The sequence below is a fragment of the Neopelma chrysocephalum genome, unplaced genomic scaffold, assembly GCF_003984885.1.
Source record: "Neopelma chrysocephalum unplaced genomic scaffold, ASM398488v2 Primary Assembly neopelma1_23, whole genome shotgun sequence".
Taxonomy (NCBI): Eukaryota; Metazoa; Chordata; class Aves; order Passeriformes; family Pipridae; genus Neopelma; species Neopelma chrysocephalum.
This window is the reverse complement of record NW_020897691.1, coordinates 31,032,323-31,046,182: the sequence shown is the minus strand read 5'-3', so window position 1 is coordinate 31,046,182 and position 13,860 is coordinate 31,032,323. Positions and strand designations below refer to the sequence as shown.

The following is a 13,860-nucleotide window of genomic DNA, read 5'->3' as shown; positions in this document are numbered from 1 at the left end:
TTATGGCATAGGAATTTAATGGAACTGTAAATCAACACTATAATGTTAGATACAATATGGAAAGTTAGTAAACAACTTGACCAAAATAACAGATTAGAAGTTTCAAATAAATTTCTATCATTCCGTGGCACAACACAAAAAGTATTTTTTTTTTAATAAATAAACTATGTCAACAATACAGGTTAATGTTGAGGAGAAACACATATACAGATTTTCAAGCTGTTGCACTTTTTTTAGCCTATAAACATATAATTGATTACTTATTACTACCAGCTACAATAAACTACATTTTAAGAGTGAAACCTACACTTATAATTATACAAAGCAGTTAAATCAAAAAATTAAAGTCTTTTCTTAACCTTTATTACAGAGATAATTTACCATTATTTTCATTTGTCAAATTTTGAAAGGACAAAGACAGTCACAGAAGACTACTGTAATACATTTTAGTACGACCTATCCAAACACATCAGCATACATATTGCAAAATACTAGATCTAAGAAGGCAGTGTCAGACACCCTTTACTTAAAGTTATAGCTTTCAGTCATGTTTCGAGCAAAAACATTGTTCCATTAAAAATCTTTGGATTATAGCGCACCTGCTTATAAAGTCATTACAGTTCAGGTTTCTAGAACTTAAATTTTAGGAAACTGGATGGAAAAATTACTTTAATCTCATAAAAATGAAAATAGAAAGTAAATATTTCTTATATTCACCTCATACTACTTTTTGTACCTGAAAGGTTGTCTGTCATTTAATGGCAGTATCTTGAACAAGAAGGACTTCATGAACTTTTTAACAGTAGCTATTTTTAAAAGCTGTCATTTTGAGACTAGCCAAGTGACAACCGCAGCAAAAGGTTGTTCTTCCTCCTACCCTTCTAGATTCAGTTAGAAGAGCCTGACTGAGGAAACAGAACCAGGTAATATGCATTAAGTAGGACAAGATGGTGAATAGCTTTAGACTGTTTTTGTTTCTTCTGGTTATTTTTGGAATGCAATGCCTTTGGTTACTGGTATGACATCAGTCATTAGAAAAATACATAGAAGCCTGGCTTACTACTGCCAAACTTGAATCAGCCAAGAGACATATATCTGATTTCATAATGTTATGTTGAGATTTGCTGGGTTTGTTTGACAGTAAGCCTGAAAACAGTAAGAAAAAGTTAGTGACTATTTAACATAATGCTCTCCTCCTCAACACAATTCAAAGGACAATGAAGCTTTCAATGGAGATTCAGAAGGGTGGGAAACAGCAATGTCATTGACAAAATTACTGGTTTTATTAAAGCCAAAGTCCGAGTTCACAGAATGAGATATTGAAATAATTTCAGTGCTTAGAAGCTACTTAAGGCTAGAAGTTGCTACACCAATACAATGACTTATGACAAGTAACACTTTTGCACATGTATTAGATGTAGTAAGCCTCTAACTGTACTTCTAGACATGAAAAAACAAAGTATGTGTGACTAATCTGTTGCATAACAATAATAAATATTCAAACATACAAACAGTGTTATTGCTAAGTACAGTTTTACTGCGTTTGAAGAAAGTACAACACCACTATGTCTAAGATTAAATTGTAATCTGACTTCTTCTAAAGAAGTGGTAAGTCTCATCCATTTGAAACAACTTCTTTGCACATTCATGGTATTCCAGATACCAACCAAAAAAAAAAAACCAACAAAAAAACCAAACCCAAAAAAACCAAAACCCAGGCTGTCTTCTGCTGATACATTTCTATAAGGCTTGTCAAAAAACTCCTTGCAGAATTGAGTACTTCAAAGTCCTGTACCCATGCTAATTTATAACTGCACAGAGAAATTAATCTATAAATACCTTGTACAGTTACAGGGAGTTCAACTATTGATTTCATTTTTCAAATACACATAAAAGACTCTCCACTTCACAACTTTTGCATCTGGAGGAAAGCATTTCAGTATTACATTCTTAATTCTGAACTGGCATATTATTGATTTTATCTAAATCAAGAAAATTGCAAAAGACTTCTTTCATAATGCAGTACTTAGCTTAAAACAGTAATAACAACAAAACCCAAAATCAAAATAAATTCAAAATATTTCTTAATTTTTTTCACAAGCTTTATATCATCCTATGTAAAAAGCAGCTAAAGGTTGACAGATTTTAAATTTCATGGATGTTGCAATATCAGGTTTCATTTATGACCTGCATGTTCCTTCTTCTTTAGTTTTTAAATTTTGACATGTTGATAACATTGAACTTTATACTAAAATCCCTATCTTTCAGGTTTTTCTTTAAATATCCTTAATGTGCTGATGCATAGGATTTAACAGCTGAAGTAAGTACCAGAGCAATAACATCTAACAGTTTTCCAGCTCCTTGTAACTCTATATTATTTGATTGTAGCAATGAATAAGAATAAGCAAGAGGATACATACAGAACCACAGAGTGATTTAGGTTGGAAAAGATCCTTAAGATCATCAGGTCTACCTGTAAACTAACACTTCCAAATCCACCACTAAACTATGTTCCTAGGTGTCAGGTCATATTATTCATCCTCTCCCCTAGTTTATTTGTTGCTTCATTTTGAGTTTTCTTTTGGATGTTTGTAAAATGTGGAGAAAAAACACCGAAACCAAAATGATCTCAGAGAAGTTGATATATCCACAAGTATATTAAAGAGGCATTTTAGACTAGTAGTTTATGTGAATGTGTGATCAGACAGTTTTTCAACACCATCACACTTTCAATTACACACATATACAGAAAATATCTTTAGAACATAAAGCTGTCAGTGGTCTCAAAAGAATTACAAGTTACTAGACAACCATTAAACCTATGTGGGTGGAGAGTAAAGGAATTTTACTTGAATATATATTTTTTAATATTAAAAATATTTCATTCTTGTCCTACTTCTTTCTTCTTGATGTCTTGCGATAAAAGAATGTGAAGTCATTGACCTAATTCACACATATCACAACACTAAGCTCTAAAATATACCCATACCAGGTCCATGTAGAAAGTATTAGTCTCACCTCTTAAGTTTGCAATGATAATGAATGGAAGAAGCATTTGAGACAGATATATGGTCCTGAGGTCTCCTAAGTATCAGAATAACTAACTTATTTCAATTAGTCCTGATTGGGAAATCACAGCATTAAACAAGAGTTCCCAGACATCATATCAGGACTGACAACCTTTTTCTTTCTTTTTTTCCCCTTTTCTTTTTTAAAGATGCCTGATCTCTTCTTTCAGAAACAAAGAGCATACTAACTAAAACACTAAATTCCATCATTCTTGTCCTACAAAACATGGAAGGAAGCCACAGCTGCTTTAAAGCAATTCCCAGTACATCAGCCAGAAAGTATTCGGATAAAGACAATAACTGATGGTTTTATTGAAGGCCTGCAAAACATATTGAGAGCCTTGAAGCTCTATTTCTTCTGAACTCTACCAGATGGTATTAAAGACATGACATTGTTACCCAGTTCCATCTTTGTCCTTATACCATTATGGGTACAGAAAACTTCTCTTCTATGAATATCCCTTGCTAAGACCATAATTACTGCAGAACAAGGACACAGAACACCATGTGGAAAGAGTCTGACAGGGAAGATGGAGAGACTACACTAGCATGATTTAAAAAAGAAAAATTTTGCGACATTTGCTTCAGAAATATCGTGTCTAACTTTCTCAGTTCCTACCTTCAGTCTCTCCTGTCTTAGAAGACTTACTTCAGCTATCTTTGGAATAATTAACACAAAACAAAGTTGAATATCTCCAGAGAAATATAAATTAATTGAATACCTAATATTACGTTTTCGTATCTTTTAGTCCTTGAAAATCATTTCTTAATGTAATAACATAACATTTATTCCCACATTACCAGTCAGAAGCATATGAAAAATACTGACATTAAAATATGTACTTAAATCACACCCGCCTCAAAATTTCAGTTCTTTTCATGCAATCCTAGAACTGTTAGCAAATACTGGCCTACTGCCAATGTTAACACACACTGGAGAGATGACATAAGGCTGCTTAAAAAGCTAAATCCAAAGTTTTTACAAAACTGTTAATGGCATCAACCATCACATGATGACAGCTAACATAAAAACAGTTCTACAGTGATTTTTAGATTCACATTTCTTCCCTGTTTTTAAGGGCTCTTTTTTTAAAGTTTTCTTATAATCCTATGCACAACGAACCCTCTGCAAGAGGTTTAGTTGTTTTGTTCCCTGAGGCAGAATACTTCCAAATAAAAACTGACAAAGTTTCACTGGAAACATTTTGTTAAGAATCATTAATATAAGTTAAACCTTATAGCTTATAAGGAACCTTATAAGGTTCCATAGAACTGCATTCTGCAATAGCTGAGAGAAACCTTTAACCATCCCAGAAAAAGAGCACATACAATAAGAAACATAAACATTTGAATTAAAGACCATTAAAATTGCTCTTCATTCTTTGAAATAAATTTACATCCCCTAGCAACTCACTGGGTTAACTACAACATTAATGTCTATTGTCTAAGTACTTATCTCTAATACAGGATAACAGAATGGAAATCAAAGGAGAAAATTAATTTTTTTTTTTAAAAAAAGCATTTTCCCAAATTTAGACAAGAAGCTGTTGGAAGAGTTGAGAACAGAAGTCGCATCTCAAGAGTCTCAGATTCTAGATTCTGTACTCAAGTATGATGTGCCTTGGATAACTTTGTAACCTTAGTATTTGAACTGAGTTTTTTGGAACCTTTCCAGAACTGAACCATCCAGCTCTAAGCATGTACCAAGGAAAAACATTAGAAATTTGTACAGCTTTTCTTTTTACTAAATAGACAAAAATTATAACTGTAGGGTGCAGATCATCTGCATAGCACTTACAGACCCTTCTTCCAGAATCATAAAATGGTTTGGGTTGGAAAGGACCTTAAAGATCACCTAGTTCCAATCCCCTCTCCCATGGGCAGGGACACCTTTCACTAAACCAGATTGTTCAAAACCCCATCCAGCCTGGACTTGAACACTTCCAGGGATGGGGCATCCACAACTTCTCAGGGCAACCAGTTCAAGTGTCTCACCACCCTCAAAGGAAAGAATTTCTTCCTAGTACCTAATTTAAATCTATCCTCTTTCTGTTTAAAGCCATTCCCCTTTAGTCTTATCACTATATGCCCTTGTAAAAAGTCCCTCTTCAGCTCACTTGCAGGCCCCTTTAGTTACTGGAAGGCTGCTGTAGAGTTTCCCCAGAGCCTTCTCTCCTCCAGGCTGAACATCCCCAGCTCTCTCAGCCTGTCTTCACAGGAGGGGAGCTCCAGCTCTCTGATAGTCCTTGGGGCCTTTCTCTGGACTCGCTCTAGCAGGTCTAGGTCTTTCCTATGCTGGGGACCTCAGAGCTGGATGCAGTACTCCAGGTGGGATCTCAGGAGAGCGAAGTAGAGGGGGAAAATCACCTCCCTCAACCTGTTGGTCACAGTTCTCTTAATGCAGCCCAGGATACTCTGCTGGTTTTCTGGACTGTAAGAGCACATCGCTGGGTCATATTGAGTTTCTTATCAAACAACGCTCCCAAGTGCTTCCTTCTCTTCAGAGCTGCTCCAGTTAATGCCAAATGTCTGCAACTAATATCATACAACAACCAATACTGAAGATTCTCATTTTATAATCCCAGCACAGATCATGCAGTTATTCCATAAAAGTGAAAGATTTATGTTGATGTTGCAAAGCTCGGACAAAAGACTTTGCAGGCACATTTAGGATATATATTTCTCTATCACAAATGTTCAAGCTAAAAATTACATCACAAAAAGAAAAAAAAACCAAACCCAACACCACAACAAAAAAACCCCAACAAACCAAAAACCAAGCCACTTGAATTCTTCTGGCAATACTAAAAACTAGTGCCATTCTCTCCTGTTGATGCAAGTGTAGCAGCAACTTGCTTTTTGTTTCTATTCCAGTTGTCTTATGCATATATATTTAATTAGTTTGCATATTTTCATCTGCAGCAGGCATAATTCAACACTGCATTGGCACTCCTGCATGCAGTAGTACAAAAGCATATATGCAATCTCATAATCGCAGTTTATTTCTTGTTGGCTTTAATCTTCGTGTCAGATGCTCCTTTATCCCAAACTGCTACACAGATCTTTGAAAACGCCTGAAAATAAGGAGCTTATACTGAAGAGGAAAACCTAAAATTGCTTCAGTTACAATTTACTGCAGTCTTTGAACATGACACGAAGTATCATCTTATTTTTTAAAGCTGCATTTCTAACTACTTGTTTTAACTTCCCCTGTGAATTAAGCACATTAAAGTTAAATCAAGTAAGTCTTTCTCTCACGACCAAAAGTAAAAATACAGTAAAGCACTTCAGAAGTGTTATGCTTAGTGAAATTGATTCCTACCTTATCTTGCCTCACTCTGAATTAGTGATTAAATCCAGTTATTAAACAAATTCCACCTTTTACTTTGTGTTCCTGTATTGCTTTGACTAAAACATCAGATTCTCTCTAAGTGATGCAAAAAAGTAAGAGAGGAATCCTAATTTTGGAATTTTACATTTAATTCATGAGTGACCTGCATCTTCTGTAGGGAAAGCATTTTCTTCTGCTCCTAATCACAGCTCACAATACAAACTGTACAAGGATAGGCAAAAATAAACTATTGAGTCACATTCCTTTTGTCAGAAGACAGAAGCTGTCTGGATAACTTAACTGTGTATATTCCTTTGACAATGCGTATTTGGATTTCCTTCAACTATACTATATTAGTGGGTTTGCTTTGACCTGATAAAGTGCCTGACTCAAGCTCTAAATCCACAGAGAGAGTTAATATATCTTCAAGGCACTCTTAGAGAAAAGTTGGAAGCCAAAAATAAATAAATGGGGAAAACAGTTGAAAGGTGTGTGAGAAGTATCTTACATATGACTTGAGAAGCACAATTAAGAAATGGCTTTCCTAAAAATAAGTTCCTAAATTACTGAAGAGGAATTTTATACACACATCCTAGTAAGCACTTGACAAAGTTAGAATAGCAGAATTTGGTCAAAAGACCTTAATAGAAATATCCTAAAATCTTTTTTGCAACAACTTACTTCAAGAAATCTTCTGCAAAGTGAAGTTAATTCTTCTCTGACAGTTAACTCTCACCTTGAGAAATTAAGTAGTGTGTGTATATTTTTTCCCTGTAGCTTGAGTCCTCTATTAAGACTCCTTTCTGCAGCCAGCTATCAAATCAGGCTTCAGATTCTAGAGCAGATTAGAAAGTTTAGATTATACTTTACCCAGAAGTTTCTATACTTCTTTTAAGCTTCTCTTTCTGAAAGGTCAAGTAACAAACAGAAATGTAGCACCTGAGCACTCTAACTACAAAACTGTCAAAAGGTGTGCCTCTACCTTAATGAAATTAATCTTATACAGCACTTTTAATCTTTAAAGTCTTAATCTTATTGTAGCAATAGGTGCAAGAGAAGTATCTTTATATACATCCTGGTTTACATTTAAAAATATTATTATTCACTCCAGGCCTTCATTCAATGTAAAGATCAGCTGATTTTTCAAGTTTTCTCCCTAAAACTTGAAAACAGAACACAAACATACAAATTAAAATATTGCCAGAATCTGCAAGTCACTGGGAAACACATACAAGATTCCAGTCCAGCAAAAGACTAATTCACTTGTAAACTCCTTTTACAAGCATATAGTTCACAATTATTTTAAATACGCAATTAGAAGACAACTCATTTGCACTACTCTTAAGTCTTTGTCAGGACAGACATGCACACAATATATAGAATTTTAGATGAACTCAGTATGGGTCATAAAAAAAATTATATGAAAAACAGTATTTACTTTCACTCTTTTTACATTTTCCAATATAGATGTTCAAAATATTTCATCATAATGCATTTAAATCCATATTTAACTCACATCCACCTCAAGATATCTGATGCATAACTGAGAGTGCACAGGGCACATGCCCAGTGATGTGGAACTCATGGGTATGCACAAATGACTCCACAACAGAGGTGGAATGCTGTTCCTGAAATAAACTATAAACTGCTGGGTAGTTTCCTAGAGAAAGTAAGAGAATATATCAAAGACACACACACAAAATCAAATTAGTCTTTGAAAGTATTACTTTGCATATGCACTAGGCCTTCAGGTAAGCCTAATACACGTTTATGGTCTCCAGGTGCTTTCTGCACCTTTCAGGGAGCACAAGCCTGTAGTAACACGTTTAATGTTTTAATTTTTGATTTGTATGCACAGGGAGCAAAACCAAGGAGATTGCTCAGCTTATTTTAATCCAACTTTTCTCCTTATGAAGTTAGAATTCCACTGATATTAACATAGAAAGGAACTGGACTCTGAATTTTAAGACAAAATACCCCTCAGCCATCAGTTTTCCAACACATGAAGGTGCACAGTGTGCCATGATAAATACTATTTTTAACTGGTCAATGGTGCATCAACTGTACATAAATATGAACTGTCTCTGCTGTGAGACTGCCAGCAGTCTTCATTCTTAGTTCCAACGAAATGTCACCTTCATCCATTTTAGCATACATTTGAAGAATACTAGCAGTTCCCACAGTGCTTTTAAATTACCTTTAAATGTTTTAGCTATGTAATTCTCGACAGAAATTACTTCTTCTGCTTTCTCTTTAACAAAGATAATATGCCTCTCATTCCCTAAACAAGGCTATTCGCCTACAGCTGGAGCATAATACAAGAAAGATTACAGCACCAAAGCATTCTTTTAAGTTATTCTAAGTAAATCACAGCTGCAATCACATCTGAAACACGGGGCCTACCAGCCTTACCTTCCCTACGCTTCAAAAACACCTCGTAGCTCGACTCCAGCATCTATGAAAGATACAATGTATTTTCTAGGCTAGGGATGACACAATGAAATCTGTTCAATCAGCAGTACTAGACCAGAGATTTTCTCACTCTTCGCCCTCGCCATCTAAGGCACTTAAGCTATTACCAGACACCTAAAATAACAGCACTACAGCAAACGGAAGGCAAGCAACACTTGAATTTCACAATTTAAAGAGATCTGGAGAAGGGCTTAAAAAAGAGCTAGAAGAGAAGCTGCAATTTTCACAGAATAAATATTAAGTACCAGCCCAGCAGGCAGGGACCCGCTCCCACACACCGGGATAGGTGGCCGCGCTAGGTGGGATTCGGACACAACTACCGGGGGCCGGTACTGCGGCAGCTCCCGTGAGCTGTCCGCCTCCAACCCCGGGCTCCCGGTCCGCGGGTCCGCGGGGCACGTCAAGCTGTGGCCCCCGGGGAACGAGGATGCTCCGCGGGGCAAGTCGGCCGCTCCAGGCGCAGCCTCCGAGGTACACACCCGGCTGCATCCCTCCCTGATTTGCCGCCAACCCCGACAATGAGCCCCTCTCCAGGCCCATCCTTGCCCGCGCGATAGCAAAGGCGCAAAGACACCGCGGAGCGGGAAGACAACCGAGGCGGCAGAGAACTCGGCGCGCCTCCCTCACCTTCGTCAGCTGGGCGATCTTCTTGCTCATTTTGAAGTGCAGGTCCGGGCTGTGCTCGGCGCCCAGCCCCGCCTGTGCCGAGCCCGAGCCGAGTTTCCCCGCGCCGGGCGCGGAGCCGCCGCCGTAGCCGTGCTGCGGCTGCTGCCAGCCCATCCCCGGGGTCGCCATCTTCACCGCACGGCCCCCGCCGCCGCTCGGGCTCCTCCAACGCCGCCGGCCCTGCCGCGCACTTGAGAGCCGCGATCCGCTGCCCGAGGCGGCTTCTCCCGCCCCGGGCGCTTCCTACGGCCGCCGCTCCCGCCAGCCACGCCGGGCTGCGGCGCCAAAGCTCTGGGGGCCGCTGCGAGAAGCAGCGCCAGCCTCTCCTCTCCTCGCCCCGCTCCCCGTCCGCTCCGCCGGCAGCGGGCGGGGGGAGGCCGGTCGGTGCGGTGGGGCGCGGAGCAGGAGCGGCACTCCCCGGTTGCCGGGGCCGCCGCCGGGCTGTTTACGCCGCGCGGCCCCGCGTCATTCTCCGGCCCCTCCCGCGGAGCGGCCGCGGCTCTGGCTGTGGCTGTGACCGTGCGCGCCCCCCAGCGAGCGCGGCCCCGGCCCCGCGCCGAGCGCCCCCGGCCCGCCCCCGCGGGAGCCGGGAGCCTGCCGCCGCTCCTGCGGGCCGGGACGGGGGCGGAGAAGGTCCCTGCCGCCGCGGGGGCTTGGGCAAGATGGGGGCGGGGGTGGGGATCAGGTTTTAGGCAGCGCTACCCCTCTCGTGGTAGGGCTCGGGGGATGGGGATGGGGGTGGGGTGGGGTGGGGGGGGATGGGATGGGATGGGATGGGGTGGGGTGGGGTGGGATGGGGTGGGGTGGGGTGGGATGGGGTGGGGTGGGGTGGGGGTGGTATGCTGGTCGCCTAAGCCTTTTTCTCGCGGGAAACCTTCAGAGTGCGGCAGGGGGTAGCCAGGGTGGGCTTCCCCAAGACTGGGTGGGCACCAGGGGTGCTATGGTGCGGTGTGTGTGAATGAATGGAGCGGGTGAGGTGTTGCTGGTCCTCGGGGATGTACTGGTATGTATTGTGTGTGCTGTCCCCTCACAGCAGTAGGTGGTTCGGGAAATGACCGAGTTAAAGTTGTAGTACCTGAAGTAAGCACGGGCCTGCACAGCCTCAGGTTTTGAGGGAAGTTGGGGGTCGGCCTCTTCTCCCAGGCAACCAGCGACAGGATGAGAGGACATAGACTTAAGCTGCACCAAGGGAGGTTTAGGTTGGACATTAGAAGGAATTTCTTCACAGAAAGGGTGATTAGACATTGGAATGGACTCCCCAAGGAGGTGGTGGAGTCACTGTCCGTGGAGGTGTTTAAGGAAAGATGGGATGAGACACTTAGTGCCATGGTATAGTTGACATGGTGATGTTAGGACAAGACTCGGACTCAATGATCTCAAAGATCTTTACCAACCTAATTGATTCTGTGATTCCGTGAAGAAACACCTCAGTGCTCACATATGCTGGGGTGACCTGGCTGGTAAATGGGGAGGCATCCACCTGAGCCGGCCAGTCTCTCCCATAGCCACAGGCACTGCCTCTGTAGCCACTGGCCCACAGGCTGATGAGCATGGAACGCAGGTTCCCACCAGAAGGGATTCACAACTGGATTTAGCATGTCCTTTAGCCTGGGTTTGCCTGCTCTCTTCTTCAGTTCCCATCCTGGGTGACTCCTGAGATCCACCACCCTCTTTAACAATTTAACATCTCCTTGCTAGGCTCTGGCCGTGTGAGAATATATGTATTAATGGGATTGGACACGTCTGATTCCCTGATTAACAGCCTCTGCACTCATCTTTTACAGAGTCCTCGGTACTCTCTGTTGAGTAGTTTATCTTTTTACTGCTTTTTTTTTCTGCTCTAAAAATCTCTTCTTTGCCTGCATTCTTTGTAGGCAGGCAGAAATATTAAAGAGGCAAACCACAAAAATACATAGCTAAGTCTGAGCAACAGACTTCTCAGCAACAGTATGGAGAAAAGCATTACTTAGAATTTGCAAGTATTAGAAGTAGGTGAAATAGTAAATTATAAGAAGAAATCTGTATTACAGAGCAGTGTGCCTTGCTTGCTGATAGAGATTCATGCTTATATTGTATGGTAAATAGCCAACTAAACATGAATTGCCAATGCAAACCTGAGGTCATGGGGTAAATTAGGTTCTTTGATGCATAGACTCGTCACTGTCCAGAAGGTACAGTTGGTACTTTTGTACAGATTGATTGTGAGAGTACATGGGAAGTACTTTCATAGAATTCTGGGGTCTGCAATTTCCACACATCAACACAGTGGAAAGGTATTTTAAAAAGGGCCAGAAGAACTAAGGAGGTTCTGGGAAAAGTCTCATATAATGAAGAAAATAATTAACCCAAATTATTTTGAGTAACAAGGAGTCTTTGATTTAATCAAAGTGATTAAAGTGAGTTAATCCCAGTTTTTCAGTAGCTGTGTTGCGCTAAGCTCAGAATTTGCATCGTCCAGGAAATTCTGACAATGATTTTTTTTTTCCTTCTGAAGTGGCCCATTCTGGCAACAGAGAACAAAGGACAGATGGTGCCTACCCAGCCATTGATTCATACAAATGAAATACAAGGGGAAGAAAGAATATTAGGAGCATCTGTTTCAAATCTGTGTCCATGGATGACATCCATGAATAGCACATTCAGTTTTATCAAATTAAAAAATAATTCAGTCGCAGAGGAGACTGTGATTTTTCATGTCTAGGAAGGTCAAACTGCTAATTAAAGCAGTAGACTGATTGTGAAGGCTTTGTCACAGATAATGGTTGTGTCTGGCTGATCGTGCAACCTTAAGCAAGCTTCTTAGTTCTTGTGCAAAAGGGCACGTTCTTTAGTGTGCTTAATAATGCCCTCGATATTAAAAAATGGTTGGCTTAATTTACTATTGGTCCTAGAAATCTCAAAAGTTACAGAATATTTTCGTTTTAGTTTACGCATTTTAAATATTCTGGATAGACTTATTTTTCAAGTGAATTGGAGTGGTTTAGGTTTATCAACATTTCTTCTGAGACAAAAAGCCTTCCTTTATTTTTTCAGTTTCTTCTAAGGAACAACATTTGCTGTGGTTCATATTGGCCCCAAATCATTGGTTTGAAGCATTTTGAAGTGACTTATATATGCTATGCTTATATACGTTTGACAAAACAGTCAAATACCTTCAATTTTGTCTTCCTCTTGTACTGAGATGATAAATAGTAAGTTTTGTCTAGGTGCTTTTAAATTTTAAAAAAAGTGATTAAATATTCTTTGTCAATATTTCATGTGCCTTTTAGTAGTAGTTTGCATATTCCAATTTTTCAAGCTTTTCTTTACACATTTTAAGCCTTTAGAGCTCAGATGGTGACTACTAAGCTCTTTTCCATTCAGGTCTGCATATGTAGGATAGAGCCTGTTTTCTTAAGGTTACTGCTGAAAAGGGGTTTAATGCAGCAGCACAGCCAGGATCCTAGTGCTTTTTCCTCGGATGGGATTTCATGTCTCATCAGTGCAGTAGGATCTGTAGGTCTAAAGGTGTCCCAGGGCTTGGGCTGAGGCTACGCAGAGGCAAATGAGGAGGCAGCGCTCAGGGTTTGCTGAAGGGGGCAAAAAGCGATGGAACAAGGCAGGGCTCTTGATGTGTATCATTGCTCTGAAAGCTGCACAGTGAAACCATTGGTGTCTCTGTCACCACGGGGTTATGTAAGTGAGATACAATTTGTGTCTATCTAGTGTCCCCATGTGACTATAGGCTCCATGTGGGAGTGCTCTTGGTATATGTATACAGACCATTTTTTAATGCATTTGAAATATGCTTTAAGATTGCATTTTTAAAGTATTTGCTATGGATACATAGCAGCATGTGGGCAAGACTTTGTAGTTTTGCTATTTCTGATATAAAATTGCCTGTGGGAAAATCTACCTGTGCCTTTTTTTGTAATCTACTGCCTATCTATTTATTTGCATATTTGCTGTTCAAATGTTCTGCTGTGTGTGTAACATTTTCTAAAATTATGAAATACCGTCACTGAGAATTGTGAAACCAGGAAAGAATTTCATTTACGTTCAGTCCGCTGGAAATATTATGGATTATAGATTTCCATGTGCACAAACCCTCCTTTATTTACCTCATCACAGCTCTGACTAAGATAAATGTGTGCAATCACTGTATGCCTTCTTTTCAAGCCACAGGCACAAAACTCCCTTTCTGATTCTTTATAGACAGAAAATGTTACAAGGGCTAAGCTTGCTTTGTGATAATGTCTTTTGACAACTCTGAAGATGTCAGGAAGTCGGCAGCTTTTTCTGAAAGGATGGTTAACGAGAAATTTGACCTACTGGTCTTTGCAG

The 13,860-nt window shown here is 40.2% G+C and overlaps 1 protein-coding gene across 7 annotated transcripts in view; it reads right to left on the bottom strand.

Annotated features, from left to right (window-relative positions):
• Positions 1-9,996, bottom strand: part of FAM184A (family with sequence similarity 184 member A) — a 78,768-nt gene extending 68,772 nt beyond the window's left edge. For 3 of the 7 annotated variants that reach the window (XM_027692363.1, XM_027692373.1, XM_027692406.1), the window contains exon 1: positions 9,499-9,995. In XM_027692363.1, the coding sequence (XP_027548164.1) occupies positions 9,499-9,666 (168 nt within the window). In that variant the 5' untranslated portion in view covers positions 9,667-9,995. Of the gene's footprint in view, positions 1-9,498 lie in introns of all 7 variants that reach the window. The other 4 variants (XM_027692380.1, XM_027692417.1, XM_027692388.1 and 1 more) reach the window with 2 other exon arrangements.
• Positions 9,997-13,860: the final 3,864 nt, after the last annotated feature.